Source organism: Oncorhynchus mykiss, chromosome 24 (genome assembly GCF_057628025.1).
Source record: "Oncorhynchus mykiss isolate SJ-2025 chromosome 24, ASM5762802v1, whole genome shotgun sequence".
Lineage (NCBI taxonomy): Eukaryota > Metazoa > Chordata > Actinopteri > Salmoniformes > Salmonidae > Oncorhynchus > Oncorhynchus mykiss.
Window position 1 is genome coordinate 12,939,710 of NC_143045.1, and position 27,101 is coordinate 12,966,810.

Genomic DNA, 27,101 nt, shown 5'->3' on the forward strand with positions numbered 1-27,101 from the left:
TAATTCTACCTTTCGGCTGTATTAGGCAGTTAAGTAATTTAGTTCTGGAAGACATATTGTTTTATGTAATGGTGTTAAGGTGGCTCAGTGTTTAAAAAATGCTTAGGTTTTTGTTAGTGCATTATGTGCCATGTGTACTGGTCAGTATTAGTGCTCCCTGTTCAGGATTGTAGCTCGCTTCTTCTCTCACTGTGCAATGTAATCCCTCTCTTCAGAATGACTCTCCATTTCCCCGGCCTCTGCTATCAGCCCAGTGTGGGTACGTACACTGTACTGATTCCAGGGTGTTTGTGTGTGTCTGTATGTGTGTTCAGGGGAACAGTGATAAGTGGTGGGAGTAAGTCACCCATCTGTGTGAGGCAGTGGTGTGGGACACAGTGAACAGAAAGCTGAAGTCCTGCTGGATCACCAGTCTGATGCCATATAGGGGGCTCACACATAGGAAAAGAATATGTTGTTATCAGTCAAGCCCAGGTATAAGGGACCAGCGAGAGAGAATGAGAGAGAAAGATACAAAGATATATGATTGTTTAAAATGTTCTGTTTTTATAAAGCATTTGCAAGCAATTGTGTTTTTGTGATGACTAACAAGGAAGGAGCTGTGTGAGGAGATATGTTGGGAAAATGAGAAAGGTCACATTTGACATCATTCTGACTTTATTTATGACCTATGGAACACTGGGCTGGTTCTAGTCTTAGAGACCCTCACATCAACTATCATTCCTGTTTAGACTTCACAGAGAGATGAAAAGACTGTTGCAAGTGATCTGGATTGAAAATTAGCTTGAGGCTATGAGTTCCAGTAAGTAGAGCATGTCTTGCTCCAATATTACTAAAATACTGTTTCCACTGTCTGTCTGTATGTTTGTCTGTCAGGGGAGGGCTATGCTCGTTGATCCAGAGAGGTTGGCATGTTCCTTGGTGGGTAAGGCAAATTGCTTGACTTTGGTATGAGAATAGCATTCCTGATTCCTGTTCAACTGAGAGACAGGCATGAGGAGGGAGGGAGGGAGATAGAGAGGCAGTTTCCATCAGATTACACATACCCACAAAGAATTCAAAAACAAATCCAATTTTGATAAACTCCCATATCTATTGGGTGAAATACCACAGTGTGCAACACAGCAGCAAGATTTGTGACCTGTTGCCACAAGAAAAGGGCGACCAGTGAAGAACAAACACCATTGCAAATACAACTTATAGTTATGTTTATTTATTTTCCCTTTTGTACTTTATCCATTTGCACATCATTACAACACTGTATATAGACATAATATGACATTCTTTATTCTTTTGGATCTTTTGTAAATGTAATATTTACTGTAAATATTGTATTATTTATTTCACTTTTGTTTATTATCTATTTCACTTGCTTTGGCAATGTAAACATATGTTTCCCATGCCAATAAAGCCCTTGAATTGAATTGTTAGAAAGAGAGATAGAGAGGAGGAGAAGCTAGGGATTGGAGAGAGGGGGGGAGAAGCCAGGGACTGGAAAGGAAGTAATGTTCATTTAAAAGTGTGCTTCTCAGTTCTGGGCATGCTCAGTGGGGCTTGGCTCTGCTCTACCAGCTCCAGCCTCTAAATTTGAACAGGAGGGAGGTGAGGTGACTGTGTCCGAGCAGATTTTAGTGCCACACACTCTCTGTCTCTGTCAGGCTCTCTCGCTGCACAGCTCTCTCTTTTTGTGTTATTTAACCCTTTTTTTTGGTGTTCAGAGATGGCTGAGGGAGGAAGACAGCTTCAACTAGACAAAACAACTGAATGAAGAAAGAAAATGAAGAGAAGAAAAATGAACAGAGTTTGTCTGTTTATTTCCCGCATTGACTTTGCCTCAGAAACAGTGGATCTGGAGGGACTAACTTCAAAAGAAAGGCAAGAGGGAGCTGGTGTGAAATATGAGCAGGAAGGAGAGATGAGAAACATGGGATCTTCTGTTCAGGTCAGTACTATGAGGTTCTCAAGCAAGGGACAGGAGTTCCCTTTTCATGCATCTTTCCTGGTTATTGCACAGTATAAGTTAGTTTATCTCATGTTTACTTGTATGTGGTGTTATAGGGTGCTTGTGTGGTGCAAATCCTTATTGGCTAGGAATTGTGCAGTGTTACAGGGTGGGCGGACGAACACGTGGACTCTCTTTATGCCCTTCAATGTTGCTGAGTGGCACCTACTGTATGTAGTCTGTTACTGGTTTAGCTGCCTGCATTCTACCACAGCGCGTTATGTGACCAATTTGTGTGGAGACTTCAGACGTTTGCATGTCTTGGAATAGGAGTCCACAACCTTAGCCATAGAGGGATTTGTCTTGGTGTCTTGACTGAAACCATGTGGTTGTGATAGAGGAAACATCACTTTGAGAAATGACTACAGCGTGGGCGTGCAGGTTGGATATATGGAGGTCAGGGAGGTTGTTTCTTGTCGTGGTTAATAGCACTAGCAGAGCAATATGTAGAGATATAGTATACGGCTCTGGTCAATATCATTTGACAGTGGTCATTGAATGAGTGAAAACTGTTTTTCTTGACTACACTCTTAGGAAAAAAATGTGCCATCTAGAACCTAAAAGTGTTCTTCGGCTTTGGCTGTCCCCATAGTAGAACCCTTTGAAGAACCCTTTGTGGTTCCCGGCAGAACCCTTTTGGTTCCAGGTAAAACCCTTTACACAAAGGGTTGTACAGTTCTACCTGGAACCAAAAAGGGTTCTACCTGAAGCCAAAAAGGGTTCTCCTATGGGGACAGCTGAAGAACCCAGTTGGAACCCTTTTTTCTAATAGTGTAGAGCACATTTACTGTTTTGTTGATTCACTACCACGCATTCAGATGTCCTCAAACAAATGATCATAGTTGGCATACACACAGTCATTCTGCAGCCTTGAACGATTGCCTATTTTCAACTCACATTATTTATCCTAATACACTCAATGTCACAATGTTATATCCCTATTCCATTCTGTTTTATTCTATTGTATTCTCCCAATTTTACAAGAACTTCAGCATAGTAGTGGAATAGATCGCCCTGAAATCGTGAGACTTGTTTGAATAACATGTCATTGTATTGCAGTAATAAACAGCATCTTGGTATGATCGCCTGAGAGAGAGAATACAATAATGAACTTGTCGTTTTACTATTCGTGGCATTAGGCAGTTTATCTGGCTGTGTGAATACTGAAGGTATATTTCCTGGGTCTTGTTCGTTCGGTTCAAATGAAAGAAAAGGGACAAACAGGAGCGGGACTACCTCCATAAGAAATGCACATTTGAGTTTTTTTCATTTTTAAATCGTTTTCCGGTGTGTGCCCTAATGAACACTACCCATGTATATCCCAGCATGTTTCATGTCTTGCTACTGGTTGGTGTCAGTGGTGACCACCCCACGGATGTTGTGTTGCCAGATGTATAATTTATGCCTCTAGAACTGGGGCAGAATATGTCACCGGGGGAGAGTGTGCTAGTGCTGATAGAGCTGAACATTGTGTACATTACCCTATAACCTCCTTGTTATTTACTCACTAAATAAGGCATAGAATTAAACACCACAAAATCATCATGCTTTTGTGGGTTTATGAATTTCAAGACAACGTGCAACGTTGATAGTATTTCAAGACCTTCCTAAAGGAGGTATGTGGTATCTGTTTAGTTCAATCCAAGCTCATAGTGGTTCTGGTTGTAGCTTTCCAATACACACTATGGCAGAAATTCAGCAACATACAGAGGATGCAATAGTATCTAACAGATGTGCCCTTTCTTACTACATAGATGTAGGTATATCCTAGTATCATAGTCAGCTATGACGCCTGTTCACTACCATTTTCGGAGAAACCTGTTGATGATCGCCCTTCCATTCTCTAAGTCAGTCTACTCCTTTCTTTGGTCGTGACAGAAAAAGGTAATGGAAAAAAAAACCTTGGGTACTGACAGCTGTGTCTCTCATTTCCTCCTATTGACTAAGGTGTGGTAGAGATGAGCGGTGGTTTCAGTACACTGAACATGCTGTTCGGTAACTGTGGCATACCAGACATATTTATCCTTCTCAGCTACCCCACTGTCAGGTTATGCTCTGACTGAAACAGGCATTTCTTTGAAACACCCTGTTGTCCTCTTTACACTGAGTATTTGTGTTAGTTCAACAGACTCCCATGACCATGAACCACCATCGACACTATGGATACCTAGTCAGTTGGTCAACTGAATGCGTTCAACTGAAATGCGTCTTGCACATTTAGCCCAAACCCTCTGAATCAGAGAGGTGCAGTGTGCTGCCTTTAATTGACATTCACAGCACCAAGATGTTTTGTTGGGGGTTAACTGCCTTACTCAAGGGCAGAACTATCAAGGTGAGACCCAAATGCAGACACAGGAGGCAGATGGTTAGTCTTACAATGTTTATTCATCCAAAAGGAGTAGGCAAAAGAATGGTCGTGGACAGGCAAAAAGGTCAAAACCAGATCAGTCCAGGAGGTACAGAGTGGCAGACAGGCTCATGGTCAAGGCAGGCAGAATGGTCAGGCAGGCGGGTACAAAGTCCAGAAACAGGCCAGGGTCAAAACCGGGAGGACTAGAAAAAGGAGAATGCAAAAAGCAGGAGAATGGGAAAACCACTGGTTGACTTGGAAACATACAAGACAAACTGGCACAGAGAGACAGGAAACACAGGGATAAATACACTGGGGAAAATAAACGACACCTGGAGGGGGTGGAGACAATCACAAGGACAGGTGAAACAGATCAGGGCGTGACAAGAACAGCAAATGTTTCCACCACCTCCACCACCTTACTGCCCCAATGCTCTTAACCACTAGGCATAGGTTTGACAGATGGCAGGCTTGTTATTGCCTGATGAATCCCCAAGAGGATATTATATATCTTTGAATCATTTCATACATTTAAGAAAAATAGTTAATCTTGAAGCAGAGACATGTTAGGCTGGTTTTGACCAAATGACAGCAGGGATTATGAGTAGAGTAAAATATTAAAACTGATTTTATTCGGATATGACAGTGGACATGATCAAATCACACATTATTGTCTATTTCATAAGCTTATCTACAGTTGTAAAAGTCATCATTGGCATTGTTTTAGACATAGTAATATACAGTGCCTTGCGAAAGTATTCGGCCCCCTTGAACTTTGCGACCTTTTGCCACATTTCAGACTTCAAACATAAAGATATAAAACTGTATTTTTTGTGAAGAATCAACAACAAGTGGGACACAATCATGAAGTGGAACGACATTTATTGGATATTCAAAACTTTTTTAACAAATCAAAAACTGAAAAATTGGGCGTGCAAAATTATTCAGCCCCTTTACTTTCAGTGCAGCAAACTCTCTCCAGAAGTTCAGTGAGGATCTCTGAATGATCCAATGTTGACCTAAATGACTAATGATGATAAATACAATCCACCTGTGTGTAATCAAGTCTCCGTATAAATGCACCTGCACTGTGATCGTCTCAGAGGTCCGTTAAAAGCGCAGAGAGCATCATGAAGAACAAGGAACACACCAGGCAGGTCCGAGATACTGTTGTGAAGAAGTTTAAAGCTCGATTTGGATACAAAAAGATTTCCCAAGCTTTAAACATCCCAAGGAGCACTGTGCAAGCGATAATATTGAAACGGAAGGAGTATCAGACCACTGCAAATCTACCAAGACCTGGCCGTCCCTCTAAACTTTCAGCTCATACAAGGAGAAGACTGATCAGAGATGCAGCCAAGAGGCCCATGATCACTCTGGATGAACTGCAGAGATCTACAGCTGAGGTGGGAGACTCTGTCCATAGGACAACAATCAGTCGTATATTGCACAAATCTGGCCTTTATGGAAGAGTGGCAAGAAGAAAGCCATTTCTTAAAGATATCCATAAAAAGTGTTGTTTAAAGTTTGCCACAAGCCACCTGGGAGACACACCAAACATGTGGAAGAAGGTGCTCTGGTCAGATGAAACCAAAATTGAACTTTTTGGCAACAATGCAAAACGTTATGTTTGGCGTAAAAGCAACACAGCTGAACACACCATCCCCACTGTGAAACATGGTGGTGGCAGCATCATGGTTTGGGCCTGCTTTTCTTCAGCAGGGACAAGGAAGATGGTTAAAATTGATGGGAAGATGGATGGAGCCAAATACAGGACCATTCTGGAAGAAAACCTGATGGAGTCTGCAAAAGACCTGAGACTGGGACGGAGATTTGTCTTCCAACAAGACAATGATCCAAAACATAAAGCAAAATCTACAATGGAATGGTTCAAAAATAAACATATCCAGGTGTTAGAATGGCCAAGTCAAAGTCCAGACCTGAATCCAATCGAGAATCTGTGGAAAGAACTGAAAACTGCTGTTCACAAATGCTCTCCATCCAACCTCACTGAGCTCGAGCTGTTTTGCAAGGAGGAATGGGAAAAAATGTCAGTCTCTCGATGTGCAAAACTGATAGAGACATACCCCAAGCGACTTACAGCTGTAATCGCAGCAAAAGGTGGCGCTACAAAGTATTAACTTAAGGGGGCTGAATAATGATTGGATTTGTTAAAAAAGTTTGAAATATCCAATAAATGTCGTTCCACTTCATGATTGTGTCCCACTTGTTGTTGATTCTTCACATAAAAATACAGTTTTATATCTTTATGTTTGAAGCCTGAAATGTGGCAAAAGGTCGCAAAGTTCAAGGGGGCCGAATACTTTCGCAAGGCACTGTACTTGGGTAGCCTCACTTAGGCCATGAGCCAGGCAAGCAGCTCACAATTAAACTTGGGATGAGTAGAAACCTCACGTGGCCCAACTCTTCCCAGAGAACTCCAATAAAGAATCCTCATTAAACATCACCCCAGAGAGCGAGCCAGAGGAAGGAGAATGGAGGCCAGAGGCCTGGGGAGGCATGAGGCCAGACCTTGGCCCATTGGACTCTGGTCAAAAGTAGTGCACTATGTCGGGAAAAGGGTGCCATTAGGGATGCCACCCTGTTCTGAAGTGCACAGTGAATGCCAACCCAATCTTTGCCCTCTGCAGGTCCAGGATCATTCAAACAGTATGAAGCCATATTCTCTGAAAGTGCTGTGAACTTGTCAACTCCCTTCGGCTCCCTGTCACATTTCGCTGTTTGTTACTTTTCAGTCCCGGGGAGAGGGACATTGAAATGCTCCAATGACTATTGGCCTCCATTCATTGGGACTAGGGCTTGTTTGATGGTTGGAAATAGATGCATCAATCTAATGCCACATCTCTCCTGGGGAGAGGACAAAGGCTTGGGCATGATGGGTAGACAGATGCATGATGGGAGCAGGGCAGCCTCTCATCACCATGGTGATCCTAACAATGAAGCCAGAGCTTAGATGGGCAGATACTGAAGTATCCCATCTGGGGAGTCCTGAGTCTCGGTACATGTGGCTGATATTCAAATTGCAACCTCAAGGGGGTTTGTTCAATGTTTTAAACCATGTTTTCTCCTGCTTGTCAGAGAATTGTCGTGTGGTAATGAGATTGAAGGGTAGAAAGAGGCTCATAGGTGGGAAGATGGTGGAGTGGATTGATTATTTTTATTTCAGTATGAGCTGCACGGCAAGTCTCCATCTGACGCGGTGGCTGTTACTGTCTGGAGGAACATTTAATGAGAAGCAGAGTGGTGAGCGGGAGCAAGGCTTGAAAACGAACAGTGTCTAGTTAGCAGATCCACATCAGTGGTTAAGCAAGGTTATCTCAGTGACATCAGGGCTGTGTTATGAATGCGGGGTAAAAGGATTCAGTCGTCTGTTGACATAAAGCTAACGGCATGCCTGTAGAGGGAACATAAACACAGAATATTGTGCTTTGTTTGAGGTCAACATTGGTCCATCTTAGTTAGGTTCTACTTTCTACTTGCTAACAGAAGGTGGACATATTTGACGCACACAATACAACGACAGGTCGTTTTCAACAGTCGTTTGGTATAGATTGTGTCAATTGGTCTTGGTTGCGGTTTGCGCTGTGTAGGAGTTATCTGGGCTTTGTGAAAGGCGAAACAATCTTCGGAAGCACCTGGGTCACTTATCTGTGTGGCTTCTCATTTTCAGAGAGCTGAGCCTTTTTGATTGACTGACCCTGGAGAGATCCTGTGGCAATGCACTTCCTCTGAACCCTGTATCAATCCACTCTTCTGTTATTATCTGCTCTTTCCCTTTCACTGTACTGCTGTAGCGTGTCATATAACATCATCATACCAGTAATTCTGCACTGATATAATCAGTCCAAGTGTTCAAAATGCGCTTTTCTGGTGGAAAATTGGTCTAAGGACCCTGCTTGACAATGAGCCTAAGGACCCTGGGACTGAACACCTCCTTCTGGTTCTGGATCCTGGACTTCCTGACGGGCCTCCCCCAGGTGGTACGAGTTGGCAACAACTCTGCCATGCTGATCCTCAACATGGGGGCCCCACAGGGGTGCGTGCTTAGTCCCCTCCTGTACTCCCTGTTCACCCATGACTATGTGGCCAAGCACGAATTTAACACCATCATTAAGTTTGCTGACGACACAACAGTGGTAGGCCTGATCACCGACAACAATGAAACAGCCTATAGGGAGGAGGTCAGAGACCTGGCAGTGTGATGCCAGGACAACAACCTCTCCTTCAATGTGATCAAGACAAATGATGATCGTGGACTACAGGAAAAGGAGGGCTGAACACGCCCTCCCCCATTCATGTCAACGGGGCTGTAGTGGAGCGGGTCAAGAATTTCAAGTTCCTTGGTGTCCACATCACCAACGAACTATCATGGTCCAAACGTACCAAGACAGTCGTGAAGAGGACACAACAAAATATTTTCCCGCTCAGGAGACTGAAAAGATTTGGCATGGGTCCCCAGATCCTCAAAAAGTTCTACAGCTGCACCATCCAGAGCATCGTGGCTGGTTGTATCACCGCCTGGAATGGCAGCTGCTCGGCATCTGACCGTAAGGCGCCATAGAGAGTAGTACGTCCTAGAGGTCGACCGATTAATCAGAAGTTTTCATAACAATCGGAAATTGGTATTTTTCGACACCGATTTGGCCGATTTAAAAATATATATACATATTTATTTAATCTTTATTTAACTAGGCAAGTCAGTTAAGAACATATTCTTATTTTCAATGACAGCCTAGGAACAGTGGGTTAATAACCTGTTGTGACTAGGGGGCAGTATTTTCATTTTTGGAAAAATAACGTTCCCAAAGTAAACAGGATATTTTTCAGGACAAGATGCTAGAATATGCATATAATTGACAGTTTAGGATAGAAAAAAACTCTAAAGTTTCCAAAACTGTACAAATATTGTCTGTGAGTATAACAGACTGATATTGCAGGCGAAAGCCTGAGAAAAATCCAATCCGGAAGTGACTCATGTTTTGAATGCTCTGCGTTCCGATGCGTCCCTATTGAGCAGTGAATGGGCTATCAACCAGATTACGTTTTCTACGTATTCCCCAAGGTGTCTACAGCATTGTGACGTAGTTTCACGCCTTTATGTTGAAGAATAAGCGTAAGCGGCTACATTGTGCAAGTGGTCACCTGATGGCTCTCAGAGTGATTCTTGCGTAAAATACAGAGGTAGCCATTTTTCCTCTCGCTCCTACTGAAAAACCAATTGTCCCGGTGGATATATTATCGAATAGATATTTGAAAAACACCTTGAGGATTGATTATAAACAACGTTTCTGTCGATATTATGGAGCTAATTTGGAATATTTTTCGGTGTTGTCATGACTGCAATTTCCGGTCGATTTCTCAGCCAAACGTGAAGAGCTATTTTGCCTCCAAAAAAATAATATTTTTGGTAAAAAGGAAAATTTGCTATCTAACTGGGAGTCTCGTGAGTGAAAACATCCGAAGCTCATCAAAGGTAAATTATTTAATTTGATTGCTTTTCTGATTTTCGTGACCAAGTTACCTGCTGCTAGCTGGACATAATGCTATGCTAGGCTATCGATAAACTTACACAAATGCTTGTCTTGCTTTGGCTGTAAAGCATATTTTGAAAACCTGAGATGACAGGGTGATTAACAAAAGGCTAAGCTGTGTTTCAATATATTTCACTTGTGATTTTCATGAATAGGAATATTTTCTAGTAATATTTATGTCCGTTGCCTTATGCTAATTAGTGTCAGATGATGACAACAATCCCGTTCACGGGATGGGAGTTACAATAAGTTTTAACTGCCTCGTTCAGGGGCAGAACATCCGATTTTCACCTTGTCAACTTGGGGGATCCAATCTTGCAACCTTACAGTTAACTAGTCCAACGCTATAACCACCTGCCTCTCGTTGCACTCCACGAGGAGACTGCCTCTTACGCGGATGCAGTAAGCCAAGGTAAGTTGCTAGCTAGCATTAAACTTATCTAATAAAAAACAATCAATCAATCATAATCACTAGTTAACTACACATGGTTGATGATATTACTAGTTTATCTAGCGTGTCCTGCGTTGCATATAATCTGACTGACCATACAAGCATACAAGTATCTGACTGAGCGGTGGTAGGCAGCAGTAGGCTCGTAAGCATTCATTCAAACAGCACTTTCGTGCGTTTTGCCAGCAGCTCTTTGTTGTGCGTCAAGCATTGCGCTGTTTATGACTTCAAGCCTATCAACTCCCGAGATGAGGCTGGTGTAACCGAAGTGAAATGGTTAGCTAGTTAGCGGGGTGTGCGCTAATAGTGTTTTAAACGTCACTCGCTCTGAGACTTGGAGTGGTTGTTCCCCTTGCTCTGCATGGGTAACTCTGCTTCGAGGGTGGCTGTTGTCGATGTGTTCCTAGTTCGAGCCCAGGTAGCGGTGAGGAGAGGGATGGAAGCTATACTGTTGCACTGGCAATACTAAAGTGCCTATAAGAACATCCAATAGTCAAAGGTTAATGCCTGAAGCACAGAGCTGTTTATGACTTCAAGCCTATCAACTCCCGAGATTAGGCTGGTAATACTAAAGTGCCTATAAGAACATCCAATAGTCAAAGGAATATGAAATACAAATGGTATAGAGGGAAATATTCCTATAATTCCTATAATAACTACAACCTAAAACTTCTTACCTGGGAATATTGAAGACTCATGTTAAAAGGAACCACCAGCTTTCATATGTTCCCATGTTCTGAGCAAGGAACTTAAACGTTAGCTTTCTTACATGGCACACATTGCACTTTTACTTTCTTCTCCAACACTTTGTTTTTGCATTATTTAAACCAAATTGAAAATGGTTCATTATTTATTTGAGGCTAAATTGATTTTATTGATGTATTATATTAAGTTAAAATAAGTGTTCATTCAGTATTGCTGTAATTGTCATTATTACAAATAAATAAAAACGTTTTTTTTTTAAACGGCCGATTAACCTCTAGCGTTGAGCAATCCCGTATCCGGGAGCGTAATCATAGCCTCAAGCTCATTACCATAACACAACGTTTCCTATTCATGAAAATCGCAAATGAAATGAAATAAATATATTGAAACACAAGCTTAGCCTTTTGTTAACAACACTGTCATCATAGATTTTCTCAAAATATGCTTTAACCAAAGCTACACAAGTATTTGTGTAAGAGTATTGATAGCCTAGCATAGCATTAAGCCTAGCATTCAGCAGGCAACATTTTCACAAAAACAAGAAAAGCATTCAAATAAAATAATTTACCTTTGAAGAACTTCGGATGTTTTCAATGACGAGACTCAGTTAGATAGCAAATGTTCATTTTTTCCGTTTTCCGTTTTCCGCTCCGTTTTGTTCATCAAGTTTGGCTAAGAAAAAAAAACGAAAATGCAGTCACTTACAACGCCAAACTTTTTTCCAAATTAACTCCATAATATCGACAGAAACATGGCAAACGTTGTTTAGAATCAATCCTCAAGGTGTTTTTCACATATCTATTCGATAATCTATCAGTGGTGGCAGCTGGCTTCTCATCAGAAGAAAACGGAAAAATACTGCAGCTGGAGATTACGCAATAATTGCGACGGAGTACACCAAGCGACCACCTGGTAAATGTAGTCTCTTATGGTCAATCTTCCAATGATATGCCTACAAATACGTCACAATGCTGCAGACAGACACCTTGGGGAAAACGTGGAAAAGGTAAGCTGACTCCTAGCTCCTCCACAGCCATATAAGGAGTCATTGCCATGAGGCGGTTTCAAAAAATGCGGCACTTCCTGATTGTATTTGTATCTGTTTTTTTTCTGTAACATCAGTTCTGTGGCACTCACAGACAATATCTTTGTAGTTTTGGAAACGTGTGTTTTCTTTCCAAAGCTGTCAATTATATGCATAGTCGAGCATCTTTTCGTGACAAAATATCTTGTTTAAAACGGGAACGTTTTTCATCCAAAAATTAAAAGAGCGCCCCCTATATCGAAGAAGTTAATCAGTATCAGGTTTTTTGGCCCTCCAATAATCGGTATCGGCGTTGAATAATCATAATCGGTCGACCTCTAGTACGTACGGACCAGTACATCACTGGGGCCAAGCTTCCTGCCATCCAGGACCTATATACTAAGCATTGTCAGAGGAAGGCCCCAAATATGATCAAATCAAATTTTATTTGTCACATAGACATGGTTAGCAGATGTTAATGCGAGTGTAGTGAAATGCTTGTGCTTCTAGTTCCAACAGTGCAGTAATATATAACAAGTAATCTAACAATTCGCCACCAACTACCTAATACACACAAATCTAAAGGGGTGAATGAAAATATGTACATTTAAGTGTATGGATGAGCGATGGCCGAGCGACATAGGTAAGGTGCAATAGATGGTATAAAATACAGTATAAACATGTGATATGAATAATGTAAACATTATTAAAGTGGCATTATTTAGAGTGCATTGTATAAAGTGACTAGTGATCCATTTAAAGTGGCCTGTGGCCTGATTGGGTCTCAGTGTAGGCAGCAGCCTCTTTGAGTTAGTGATTTCTGTTTAGCAGTCTGATGGCCTTGAGATATAAGCTGTTTTTCAGTCTCTCGGTCCCAGCTTTGATTCCCTTGTACTGACCTCGCCTTCTGGATGGTAGCGGTGTGAACAGGGAATCAAAGACTCCGTCCTCTCTGCTACCGCACGGGAAGCGGTACCAGGGTGCCAAATCTAGGACCAAAAGGCTCCTTAACAGCTTCTACCCCCAAGACATAAGACTGCTGAAGAATTAATCAAATGGCCGCTGTTACTCACTGTTACTGCTGCTACTCACTGTTACTGCTGCTACTCACTGTTACTGCTGCTACTCACTGTTACTGCTGCTACTCACTGTTACTGCTGCTACTCACTCACTGCTGCTACTCACTGTTACTGCTGCTACTCACTGTTACTGCTGCTACTCACTGTTACTGCTGCTACTCACTGTTACTGCTGCTACTCACTCACTGCTGCTACTCACTGTTACTGCTGCTACTCACTCACTGCTGCTACTCACTGTTACTGCTGCTACTCACTCACTGCTGCTACTCACCGCTGCTACTCACTGTTACTGCTGCTACTCACTCACTGCTGCTACTCACTGTTACTGCTGCTACTCACGCACTGCTGCTACTCACCGCTGCTACTCACTGTTACTGCTGCTACTCACCGCTGCTACTCACTGTTACTGCTGCTACTCACTGTTACTGCTGCTACTCACTCACTGCTGCTACTCACTGTTACTGCTGCTACTCACTCACTGCTGCTACTCACTGTTACTGCTGCTACTCACTCACTGCTGCTACTCACCGCTGCTACTCACTGTTACTGCTGCTACTCACTCACTGCTGCTACTCACTGTTACTGCTGCTACTCACGCACTGCTGCTACTCACCGCTGCTACTCACTGTTACTGCTGCTACTCACTGTTACTGCTGCTACTCACCGCTGCTACTCACTGTTACTGCTGCTACTCACCGCTGCTGCTACTCACTGTTACTGCTGCTACTCACTGTTACTGCTGCTACTCACCGCTGCTACTCACTGTTACTGCTGCTACTCACTGTTACTGCTGCTACTCACCGCTGCTACTCACTGTTACTGCTGCTACTCACCGCTGCTGCTACTCACTGTTACTGCTGCTACTCACTGTTACTGCTGCTACTCACCGCTGCTACTCACTGTTACTGCTGCTACTCACTGTTACTGCTGCTACTCACTGCTGCTACTCACTGTTACTGCTGCTACTCACTGTTACTGCTGCTACTCACTGTTACTGCTGCTACTCACCGCTGCTACTCACTGTTACTGCTGCTACTCACTGTTACTGCTGCTACTCACCGCTGCTACTCACTGTTACTGCTGCTACTCACCGCTGCTACTCACTGTCACTGCTGCTACTCACTGCTGCTACTCACCGCTGCTACTCACTGTTACTGCTGCTACTCACTGCTGCTACTCACTGTTACTGCTGCTACTCACTGTTACTGCTGCTACTCACTGTTACTGCTGCTACTCACTGTTACTGCTGCTACTCACCGCTGCTACTCACTGTTACTGCTGCTACTCACTGTTACTGCTGCTACTCACCGCTGCTACTCACTGTCACTGCTGCTACTCACCGCTGCTACTCACTGTTACTGCTGCTACTCACTGTTACTGCTGCTACTCACCGCTGCTACTCACTGTTACTGCTGCTACTCACTGTTACTGCTGCTACTCACTGCTGCTACTCACTGTTACTGCTGCTACTCACCGCTGCTACTCACTGTTACTGCTGCTACTCACTGTTACTGCTGCTACTCACCGCTGCTACTCACTGTTACTGCTGCTACTCACTGTTACTGCTGCTACTCACCGCTGCTACTCACTGTTACTGCTGCTACTCACTGTTACTGCTGCTACTCACCGCTGCTACTCACTGTTACTGCTGCTACTCACTCACTGCTGCTACTCACCGCTGCTACTCACTGTTACTGCTGCTACTCACTCACTGCTGCTACTCACCGCTGCTACTCACTGTTACTGCTGCTACTCACTCACTGCTGCTACTCACCGCTGCTACTCACTGTTACTGCTGCTACTCACTCACTGCTGCTACTCACCGCTGCTACTCACTGTTTATTATCTATGCATAGTTACTTTACCCCTACATACATGTACAAATTACCTAGACTAACCTGTATCCCCTCACATTGACTCAGTACCGGTACCCCCTGTATATAGCCTTGTTATTGTTATTTTATTGCGTTACATTTTATTTTATTTTTTACTTTAGTTTATTTCGTAAATATCTTCTTAACTCTATTTCTTGAACTGCATTGTTGGTTTAAGGGCTTGTAAGTAAGCATTTCACTGTAAGGTTGTATTCAGCGCATGTGACAAATAAAGTTTGATTTGATTATTTTGGGTCTAAAGTGGTATACTATTGGATGTATGTGATAAATGTTATAAAGTTCATATCTCAGTTGTACCTGGCGTGTCCGTCTGTCTGCCTGTTCCAGACAGAGGTGTGTGAGATGGAATGCGTCTGGGTTTGGGCTACTTTGCCCTCTCTCTATCTCTCTCTCTTCTGCTTGGGGTGATACTCACAGGTTGGCTCTTTATGGGGAGGCTGGTGCTCAGACAGTGGAGATTTATAGAGATGATAAAAGCAGTGGAGGAGAGCAATAATGGCACAGCACAGACGGATGCTCCTCCAAGCCCTGTCCACTCACATCTCACAGGACATAATCTACCACAGACAGACAGACATACTTTTCTGTGCCACTAAAGGCGTTTGTGGGCATCAGGTGCTTGTCTGGGTAAAACGATACTGGTGATTTTCAAAAAATGTAAGAAGATAGCAACTAGATAATATGTAACAAAGACTGAAATGTATTGTGCCTTTGAAATGTTGCCTCTCCCTGCAGCTCACTCTCTTGCTCTCAGCTTACTCTCTTGCTCTCACTTCTCTGACAATAATATGAATCATTTTTTTAATGCAGGAGTGGTGTGTAACTGGCAGGCAAGGTGAGGATAGGGGGGGATGAGAGAGAGAGAGAGGTGGATAATGGACACGAAGGGAACATATTTACAGAGCTTTGTTTCCTGTTGAGGACTGGAAGACCAAACATAAAACATACTGTATGTCCATAGCAGCCAATGTCTTTGACGTTCATATGCCTCTTCCTGCCTGCCGCTATATTTCAGAGGTGGGACCAAGTCACTATTCACAAGGTCCAAGTCTCAATTAGAACAAGTCAAGTTTTGAGTTCAATCCAAGTGGTGCATTCTAAGAGCAAATCGAGTCCAGTGAAGTTAAAGAAAATGTATACATGCAATGACTACAAATATTTGTCTATTTATTTTGTTTACAACACATTTTGATTATTCAATAATACATTTTAACAATTCCAAATGCAAGCTTCAAAATTAAATTATCAATTTCAAGCAAATTTTGACATACCAAAAGACCTGTAATTGACACTTGATGCCTCATTGCTGGTGAGCTTCCCAATTAAACAGTTTATATTCTTGACCCCCCAAAATGTTTGGAACTGCATATGTATTTATGGCAATCCTCTCTCCCTACAATTTGGCATTTGCGCTGCTTCCGATCACATCAGCAATATGTTCAATAGCTACCCAACCTGTGTTGTTTGACAGTTTGCTGGTCCAATCAAATGCCCAATGTGCGTTTCACTAGCCAATCTGTTGTAAGAACAATTGGCAAGTGCGTTGCTGTGGCTGCAGTCTACAGCTGCGTGGAGAGTAATCCACAGGTAATTTAAAGTCATCGGTCTCAAGTCAAAGTCTCGAGTCTTGAGGCTTCAAGTCTCAAGTTATTTTCTGTTCTTTCTAGTTGAAACTCAAGTCATCAAATTTCTGACGAGTCAAACTCGAGTCCATGTCATGAGACTCAAGTCCACACCTCTGCTGTAATTTCCTCCTCTCTCTACTCCTGCCCCAGTCTCTCACTTAAAGTTGGGTCATTGCATTTTTTTTGTGACACTGTTGGATGTGTTGTTACCACACATGGGCATTGTGGTTGTCGTTGGTTTCCGAATGAACTGTTTTGCTTATGACATTGGACCCCGCTTGCACTGATAGAATTTCTTTGATGAGTTAGTGATCTCTCTGTGTCTTTATCTTCCTTTCCATTTCTTCCTCTAACCAGCTGGAGCTGAGGGCGGAGAGAGCGTGACCTTTTGTTAGTGGGCTGAGAGTAAGGTCCGTGTGGTTGACTCCCCCGCCCTCTCCCAGATAAACTCAATGAATAGTATCGTCCTGGGGACTGCTGGGTAGGCAGATTAACCAATGAGTCTCTCACAGTATATTACTACACCAGGAATTGTTTGGCCTTTTTCACCTTAGCTTTACCACCATTAACACAACTGAAAATAAGAGCAACTAAACTGTCATGACATTGATTTAGATGTGTTGATTATTACTTCCAATAGGCACTTTCTTCAGGAAATGTATGGTCTTTGATTTAGACGTGTTGAATATTACTTCCAATAGGCACTTTCTTCAGGAATTGTATGGTCTTTGCGCTGATGTTTTTCCACAGGGTTCATTTAATTAGATACATTCAACCAAATTTCAGACATATTAACAGTGAGAAAAAAAACCTTTGCAAAGTTTTTGTGTATCCAATCATATTTGCCAAAATGTGTGTGCAACGTTGGAGCAACATGTTATTGGGCGTAGCTCTTTGTCAGAGCGTGTCACCCTGTAAAGAGATCTGTATGAAAGGGCATAGTTTGTTTTCACCGTAACTGAAACTGAGGAGAGTCGGCCAAGGGCACACTGTGAGCTGTGTTTGGTCACTCTCCCTTTCCCTCATCTTTCTTTGCTTTTAGTTCCTTTCTGGACCATTCAAATGCTAATAGAGGTCAGGAGATGAGGTGGTTCTCACGTTCAACTTGAAACTTGGGTCCTTTGTGTGGCTGTGGCTCAAGCTGCTGGGACAGAAGCCAGAGTTGAAATGAATGTCTGTTGAAATTCCCCAATGGGATTGGCCTTGGGCTGGGGCATGGGCTGGCTTTACAGGCTGGGGCTGACCACCTGGGGAAGGTCTGGTCGGGGTTGGCCTTTTCTAGACTTGCCTAAGTTTGGGCTTGGGTTGCTGATTTGGTCTGCGTTTTGGGTTTGGGTTGAGCTGGGGTTTGAGCTTGGGCTGGAACTTTGCAGAGGCAGGGGTCTGGGGTTTGGGCTGGGGTTGTGGTAGGGGGCTGGAGCTGGGCTTTAGGCTCTAGAGCTGCCAAGGATGAACCTATTAGGGATATGTTGGAACTTTGGACAAAGGTCCATTGACTTTGTAATTATTATTCAGTAAAAGGAAGAACGGGGCCTCCTGAGTGGCGCAGAGATCGTCACTACACACCTGGGTTCGATCCCAGGCTGTATCACAGCTGGCCTTGATCGGGAGTCCCATAGGGCGGTGCACAATTGTCCCAGCGTCGTTTGGGTTAGGAGAGAGTTTGGCCGGGATGGGCTCATCGCACTCTAGCGACTCCTAGTGACGAGCCGGGCGCCTGTAGACTGACCTCGGTCATCAGTTGAACAGCGTTTCCTCCAACACATTGGTGCGGCTGACTTCCGGGTTAAGCGGTGGGTGTTAGGAAGCGTGGTTTGGTGGGTAATGTTTCGGAGGACGCATGACTTGCCCGTTGGGGAGTTACAGAGATGAGACAAGATCGAAATTGGGGAGAAAAAGGAAGATCAGTAGCTAAACAGCAGATTGGTGATGATTAGTGTTTCTGTGGATGCTTGCAGATCCACAGAATTAAAGAGGACTCTTATTTAACCTTTATTTAACTAGGCAAGTCAGTTAAGAACAAATTCTTATTGACAATGACGGCCCACCTGGTCAAACCCGGACGACGCTGGGGAAATTATGCGCCGCCCGATGGGACTCCCCACGGCCGGTTGTGATACAGCCTGGAATCGGACCAGGGTCTGTAGTGACCCCTGCGCCACTCTGGAGCCCGAAATACGGTAACAAAATACATATTTTGAGCTCCTACATTTTTCTTGTACATAGGCCTCTAAATAGCTTCTGGAGTTAGGAGTTTGCATCCATTTCAGTTCTGACGGGTTGTCCTTAAGTTAACTTTGTAAGCATGATTAACCACTTTGCCAAGCCTCGCAATCGTGGGTCATTTTTAGAAACTGCGTCAGAATTGCATGGCCTATACAGTATGTAAGAGACAAATGACACGTGAAATTTCAGCGGAGTTGGTCATAAAGGCAGTCAGCTGAAGGTTGGTGGCTGATAAGTGGTGGTTTTGTAAAAGTACTTGTTTAGGTTATACTTACATTTTAGGAGAACAAAAATAGTTTTATGAGAGTCCATTCTCTGTGTTACCTTGAGGAATCAGATAATTCCTCAGTAGGGAAACATGAATTGCATGAGTACTGCCCATGCCCTTGGGTGTGCTGAAACAGGCAGTGATTGCTGCATTTGCCCTGAGGCTACACTAGTGGTATCTATCAATAATATAGTGATATAGAACCCGTGTTTGCGTACGCCAGGAGTTGAGAAGTTAAATAACTGAATGGTATCATTAAAGCTTAGTTAGAAGGAAAACAAGGCTGCCCAGCCACAAGTGGTTGAATGTTTATTATAGAGGTTGACCGATTATGATTTTTCAACACCAATACCGATTATTGGAGGACCAAAAAAAGCAGACACTGATTAATTGGCCTATTTTATATATATATTTGTATTAAATGCAAATTACAACAATACTGAATGAACAATCAACACTTTTATTTTAACTTAACTTAACATAATACATAAATAAAAATCAATTTAGTAAATAAATAATGAAACATGTTCAATTTGGTTAAATAATGCAAAAACAAAGTGTTGGACAAGAAAGTAAAAGACCAGTATGTGCCATGTAGAAAAGCTAACGTTTAAGTTCCTTGCTCAGAACATGAGAACATATGAAAGCTGGTGGTTCCTTTTAACATGAGTCTTCAATATTCCCAGTTAATAAGTTTTAAGTTGTAGTTATTGTAGGAATAATAGGACTATTTCTCTCTATACCATTTGTATTTCATATACCTTTGACTATTGGATGTTCTTATAGGCACTTTATATTACCAGCCTAATCTTGGGAGTTGATAGGCTTGAAGTCATAAACAGTTCTGTGCTTCAGGCATTGCTAAGAGCTGCTGTTTGAAGGAATGCTTAGGAGCCTGCTGCTGCCAACCACCACTCAGTCAGACTGCTCTATCAAATATCAAATCATATACTTAATTATAATATAATAAACACACAGAAATACGAGCCTTTGTTCATTAATATGGTCAAATCCGGAAACCATCATTTCGAAAACAAAACGTTTATTCTTTCAGTGAAATACGGAACCGTTACGTATTTTATTGAATGGGTGGCATCCATCAGTCTAAATATTGCTGTTACATTGTACAACCTTCAATGTTGTCATAATTATGTACAATTCTGGCAAATGAATTACGGTCTTTGTTAGGAACTAAATTTGTTAGGAACTAACTTTTTTGTTACGGTCTTTGTTGCGAACTTTCAACAGTAAAAATCGAAAAGTATTTGGTTTTCAATATACTTAAAGTATCAAAAGTAAATGTATAAATCATTTCATATTCCTTATATTACGCAAACAGACAGCACGATTTTCTTGTTATTTTATTTCACGAAATAGCCAGGGGCACTCTCCAGCACTCAGACAATTTACAAATGAATATTTTGTGTTTAGTGAGTCTGCCAGATCAGGATGTTCTCTTGGTAAGTACATGAATTGGACCATTTTCCTGTCCTGCTAAGCATGTGAAATGTAACAAGTACTTTTGGGTGTCAGGGATAATGTATGGAGAAAAAAGTACATTATTTTCTTTAGGAATGTAGTGGAGAAAGAAGTATATGTTGTCAAAATTATACTGTAAATAGTAAAGTAAAGTACAGATACCCTAAAAAACTTCTTATGTCTTACTTTAAAGTATTTTTACTGACTGTAAGTACTTTACACCACTGTGTGTACGCAGTGTGCTACCTACCATGCTGGAATATTTATGCCCGAGCCACACAACGTGCAGTAAGACTATAGGAGCCTTTATAAGGCAGCCCATTTTGGTTTGGTGGAAAGAAAAGTGAACTAGCTGCATTCTTAAACATAAATAACAAACCTCCCCCGTCCTGATGGAGTTTGTTGGGGGGGGGGGGGGGGGGCTGATCTCGACCCCGCGACAACTCTCTGATGGCGGTTAGGCAGGGTGGCACGAGACTGATTGGGAAATATTTATTCCTTTTTGTTCTGAAATCCTGGCTGCGGACCAAACATCACAAATGATGTTTGTTTTGTCATAGGGCGTGAGCGGCAATGGGCACCGAATCTGTCTCAGAGGGCGTTGTGGAATGACTGATGTGCTCTCCCGCCCCAACACAGCTGCCGTCTATAGACCAACATCACACATACCCACGTATACACTTTACTTACTTGACCTTATTACATGTATTTTTACAGGGACCATGCACATTAATCGACATTTCTCTAAAAGTGCCGGTTTTAGCCAGCAGGCTCATTTTCAACTGCACACACACACAAACGCACAAACACACACCGGCGCTCACATACAGCACTTCAGAGCATGAAGACACACCACTGTTCATAAAATACTTCTCTTAGCTCACCATATACAATATACCCTTCAGGACCAACATTTCATGAGACAATAACACTACAGGCCTAGGTTGAACAATATATCAAAGTAGGTCAATATGATTTTATATACAGCCTTTACTGTGTGTGTGTGTGTGTGTGTGTGTGTGTGTGTGTTTTTCTTGTGTAATTCGTTCAGATAATAGGTCCTTGCCACTCATAAGCCCTATCATATCAGATTGTTTAGCGTCCATCTTGTGTGCTCCATATTCAACTTGTTCAGCTGTCTCAATGTGCAGCGGCCATTCTGACAGCATCAGTACGAGTGAAGGAGAGGAACGAGAGAGCCATTCATCTCCAGGACCATTTTTTTTTTATTTCCCCATGCAAAAATGACTGCTACTCAGACAATCGCTTTCGTGACAGGTAATTATTTACGTCTGGAGCTCCAGCCGTACACCTCCCTCCTCCTCCTCCTCTGCTTCCTCCCCAGCCATCTCTCTCAAGGCCCTGGCTGGCAAATGAGTTTCAGCTCAGCCACAGCTGCCCCAGATAAGTGAGAGGAATGTGGGGCAGCGGTGGGTGCTGCTTTTGGTGTGTGGGTCCTGGTCTCCTCTCCTTGCCTGTCACCGGGATAGGGGAGCCTGGAGGCCTGTGGACCTGGGCCAGTTCCTGCTCATATTTTATCATATGTTTAGTGGGAAGTGAGAGATGGAAGGGAGGAGGGAGAAACTGGGACGAAAATGTTGCTAATCAGTGACAGTCACCCTCCTCTCATTATATGGAGTCAAAAGCATTTCCCAGAGTCTGAGTAGATACTGTATGAATATGTGCCTTCTAAAGCAACATCAACATTTAAGGCCGTGTGGCAAACCATAATGCAGGCACTAGGGAGGGGTGTGTGAACATGCAGGCACTAGGGAGGGGTGTGTGAACATGCAGGCACTAGGGAGGGGGGTGTGAACATGCGGGTCTGGGCAGAGGAGATGTAGTCGTTGTTTGTGTTCGTCTGTAAGTTGTTGTTCGTATGTTATTTTTATATTTGGTGTAAACAGATCTAGGGATGAGTCCCAAATTGCTCCCCGGGGCTCTGATCAAATGTAGTGCACTATATAGGGAATAGGGTGCCATTTGAGATGCAGTCTAGACCAGAGAACAGTCGGCTCCCCCAGGTTAAGTGTCTCTTTGTACAGCGCCTCAGGGGCTCATATCAGGTTTCTCCCCAATCCCAAATCGACTGATGATACTTAAACAGGGGACAGATGTGATTTGTTTGTTGCCGATGGGTTCTTGGACATTAGGGACACGGGACACAGATAGAGGAGCAGAGGGCCGGTCAGTCGGTTCATTGCTGGTAGACTGCTGGTGACATTGCAACTCCTCCTGGCTCCAGCTGTTTGTCAGGTTGTAGAGAGAGAGAGGAGTGCGGTGAGAGACGGCTTTGTGTGGTAGTGCCTCCGACGCATGGCAAGGAGCGATGGCAAGGACGGGAAAAGCAGAGCTCTTTTTTACAGCGTTTACAGTCTGTCTGTCTGTCTGAGTCCGTCTGTCTGTCTGAGTCTATCTGTCTGTCTGAGTCTATCTCTCTGTCTGAGTCCGTCTGTCTGTCTGAGTCTATCTGTCTGTCTGAGTCTATCTCTCTGTCTGAGTCCGTCTGTCTGTCTGAGTCTATCTGTCTGTCTGAGTCTATCTCTCTGTCTGAGTCCGTCTGTCTGTCTGAGTCTATCTCTCTGTCTGAGTCTATCTCTCTGTCTGAGTCCGTCTGTCTGTCTGAGTCTATCTGTCTGTCTGAGTCCGTCTGTCTTTATGTTGCATATCTCAGTCACTTCACACGTAGCATGGAAATCACACAGAGCAGTCTAAGGTACCTTTGGAAAGGTAGTGTATGCCATAGCTGTAAGATGAAGTGCATCTAAGGAGTATGTTTTCAAGGACCAGCGTCAAGATATATAATGAAAACTGAAGTTAATTGACTTTCTACTGGATCTCAAAGAAGCTCACTGAGATTGTATGCCTACTTCAGAACCTGCTAGACACATTCTGTATGGAACACAGGCTTTCAGGATTCACATGTGAAAAGCTACTGCTGTTCTTTGATCAAAGTACCTCATTCTTTCATCAAAGTAGAGGCATTCTGTAGAACAGTGGTCTACTGTATGTCTCTGGGTGTAGCTTTAATGGTTCCCACACACTTAACTGGATTCTCCCCCCAAACATGTCAGCCTGAGTTAGTCAGCAAATTAATAGGTGCAGAAATGCGAAGGAAAGCCTGACCCCTCTCTCACTTTAATCGATCTGACTACAGTGACACTAAGTGCAGGATTGTATGTGTGTGTGTTGGGAGATAAGAGATTGCATTTGTGTTTGTGTGTGTTAGTCCAATGAGAGGGAGAGAGCGTGTTGAGTGTGAGAGCGTGTGTTTGTGAGAGCATGTGTGTGTGAGAGCGTGTGCGTGTGCATGTAAGTGTGTGTAGGGGCTGTGGTGGGTGTGATTGATGGCCCTGCACACACAGTGCGTCACACACACACACACCGGCAAACACACTCCGCTTTGGCTGGGTGCAGATGTGCTGCTCTCCTCTGCAGCCTGCACTCGGGACCCACCATTGTTATTACTTATTCTCCCCAGCGCTGGGGGAACGGCAGGCTCTGAATGCAGAATGCCCGCACGGCTGTCCAGTCAAAAGACACTGTATCGATCAACACATCTGGAAGGTGGTCAACACTGCATGAGCTCACTGCTCGTTTACCACCACCACCAATACGGGCGGCCATCTTGTCTTCATGCTAATTATTGCAGTGCTTTTGTCACCTTGGTGCAAAGACAATAGTCTGCCTGTGCGATGTACAAGGCCTGTTGTAATGAAATGAGGCCTGTTTAGCTATGATGTATTACTTTAATTACACTTAGTTTCAAAGTGCCTCCACCTGATTTGATGTTTTCGAACACAGCTTGGCTTTTAGCTGCTGCCCCAAAATGATCCCAAAAAGCGAGAATCTTATTCGTGAAAGATGCACCAAGTCAATTTTCTACCCATGCTATGTTTACCAAGAATGTTGTTTTTTGTCGACTTGTGTGCGAACTCTGAATGAACTCTCCTTTTTGAGGGATTTGAGCAGACATAAAGGAGATTCGTTCTCTCTCTTTTTTGGGGCGGCTTTTTTCCCTGCCGTTTTTACCCAAATATCCATTGAAATCCCTCTTCTGTCTGGTCTGGACTAATCATGTTTAGAGCAGTTGTTTTATGAGGCTTGCCTCAACCGCTGAGCTGTGGGTTCGCTGGAACATCATACATCAACGTTTTTCACATTTTTTACTTCACAAGAAACAAAATACAAAAAAATAGACCATATGTTAATATTCTCAGATTTTGTACCATGGAGTCAAGAAATATGCAGTTCAACTTGAGCAACAGTATGTCCATGAATAAATAAATACATTTCTGATGGTGCTGAGTGTGTGGGGCTTGCCATTGTAAGGCAACCATTCTCTTGGCTGCTGTTTAGCTGGCAAATCCTTCTCTGCTTGTATGTTAAATTCAGTGAACACAAAATGCCTGATAATGATGAAGGAGAAAACCTCTGGGTACTTCCAGGCTATGGACAAGTGTGCCAGCAGTTCCCTGAGGGCAGAGCGTACAGACAGGGGGGAATTTATGTTTTGTTTTTTTGTCGCATATGGGCAAAATTGTAGTGAGTAATTTGGTGATTTGAGTTTGTAGATGAGAAGGTGACAGAACATCATGACATATATGATCATGCTATGATATTGTAATAATAGCAGGTCTTGTGATGTGTTCAGTGGTCTTCAAGTGAAAGCTCTGGTAATAAAAATAAAAAAAGTTACGTTTTCGCGGAATGTTGCTGTGATGTCGTCATCCTCATGAATGATCACGATCTAATAACTAATTAAAGTAGGATCAACATATTTTAGAAGGGGGCGGAAAGTTCCATCACCTTCCCGGGTGATGAAAGATTGTCTGAGAAAAGAACCACAGAAAGTTTGTCACTGGTAACACTTTATTTACTTAATGGCGATATGTATAATGCTTCATTAGGCCTACTTGTTATAAACATGCATGAGCCTTTTTTAATGTCTTATGATAAATCTTATAATATGTTATCCCCCTCTATGTCACTTGACTCAAAATGTCTGCTATTTATCCCGAATCATTGTGAGATGATAATAACATATCGTGAGGAGGTCATACTGCTTATGACAAGTCTTACAACGCATTTGAATCATAATACATTATGCCAGCATTAAAGTAAGCAAGTTGGCTAACACCCCGAAGAGTAGAACTCATTAATATGAGTCTATGTCCCCCTCAACAAACTGTGTTTTTGGTCAAACGGCTGGCGATGGCTCTTCAGTGCACTGTGTCGGGGCCCATAGCTGCTGTGAATCAGACAGAGACACATCTCAATTTTCCTCTGAGACAGCTGCAGTGGGGAATATAAATAATACATGGAGTACAAGTGAAGACTTTAGAAGTATCGAGCAGCCTTATTCCTCTGGGCATGTGCACCAGACACCTCATTTATTCCTGGCCTCGCCTTGACTCTCCCTCCCGCTTTCCCTCCCTTTCTCTCTCGCTCTCATTTTTTCTCTCGCTGTCTCCTTACCTCTGTCTCTCTTCATCTCTCTTTCTTTCTTTCCCTCTGTCTTCCTGTCTCTTCTCTCTCTTCATCTCTCCCTTCCTCTTTCTCCCTGTCTTTGGAGACAGACTGACCCCATCATCACACACATCATATTTGTACACAACCTGCATGCATATGATATGGCCACGCTGTCAGACCATGCCTTGTAGTTTATTTTGTATTTTTATTTTATTTAACTTTTTAAGTCAGTTAAGAACAAATTCTTATTTACAATGACGGTCTACCCCAGCCAGACCCTAACCCGGACAACATTGGCCAATTGTGCACCGCCCTATGGGACTCCCAATCACGGCCAGTTGTGATAAAGCCTGGAATCGACCCAGGGTCTGGAGTGACACCTCAAGCACTGAGATGCAGTGACTTAGACCGCTGTACCACTCGAGAGCAGTAACATTATTCAAAGGGAATAATTAGATCACATGCATTTTAATTAAATATATATATATATCTATCTATTATATATACGATCTATAAGATATGTATGTTTAATTCAATTATACTGTATGGATCACAGATAGTTACAACTGACAGTCATTTCTTCTGAAATTGTAGATTTAACACAGACCTGATAAACAAATCCCATAAATATTGTATTGGTCTGTTTTGGACCACAGGTTGAACATGAAGAGCAGGTAAGAATAGTTTTGACTTGGCTACTGTGTATTTCTATGTATTTGTATCATTTTCTAATCAAATCCTACATCCTAGTCATTGAGAGACGGTAAATGCTCAGACTACATAGTCTCTCCTCCATTGCCATGTACAGTATTTGCCTTACCAAGTTCACTAGAAAAGTTCCTCCCGCAATGTAACACATTTCCTCCTGGCTTCCTCTCTCTGCTGAACCGTTAAAACCAAGCTTTTTTCTCGGCTTGGTCTGTCTGTATGGAACTGCAGATGCAGGATCTTAATTTGAGCCAGTTTTGCTACA

General features: G+C 42.9%; 1 protein-coding gene across 3 annotated transcripts in view; it reads left to right on the forward strand.

Moving 5' to 3' along the window:
• The first annotated feature begins 1,546 nt into the window (after nucleotides 1–1,546).
• LOC149972366 (uncharacterized) overlaps nucleotides 1,547–27,101 on the forward strand; it is a 94,806-nt gene continuing 69,251 nt past the window's right edge. Inside the window, exon 1 of one of the 3 annotated variants that reach the window (XM_090218406.1) lies at nucleotides 1,547–1,942. In XM_090218406.1, the coding sequence (XP_090074532.1) occupies nucleotides 1,778–1,942 (165 nt within the window). In that variant the 5' untranslated portion in view covers nucleotides 1,547–1,777. The remainder of the gene's footprint in view (nucleotides 1,943–27,101) is intronic. The other 2 variants (XR_016491323.1, XM_090218404.1) reach the window with 2 other exon arrangements.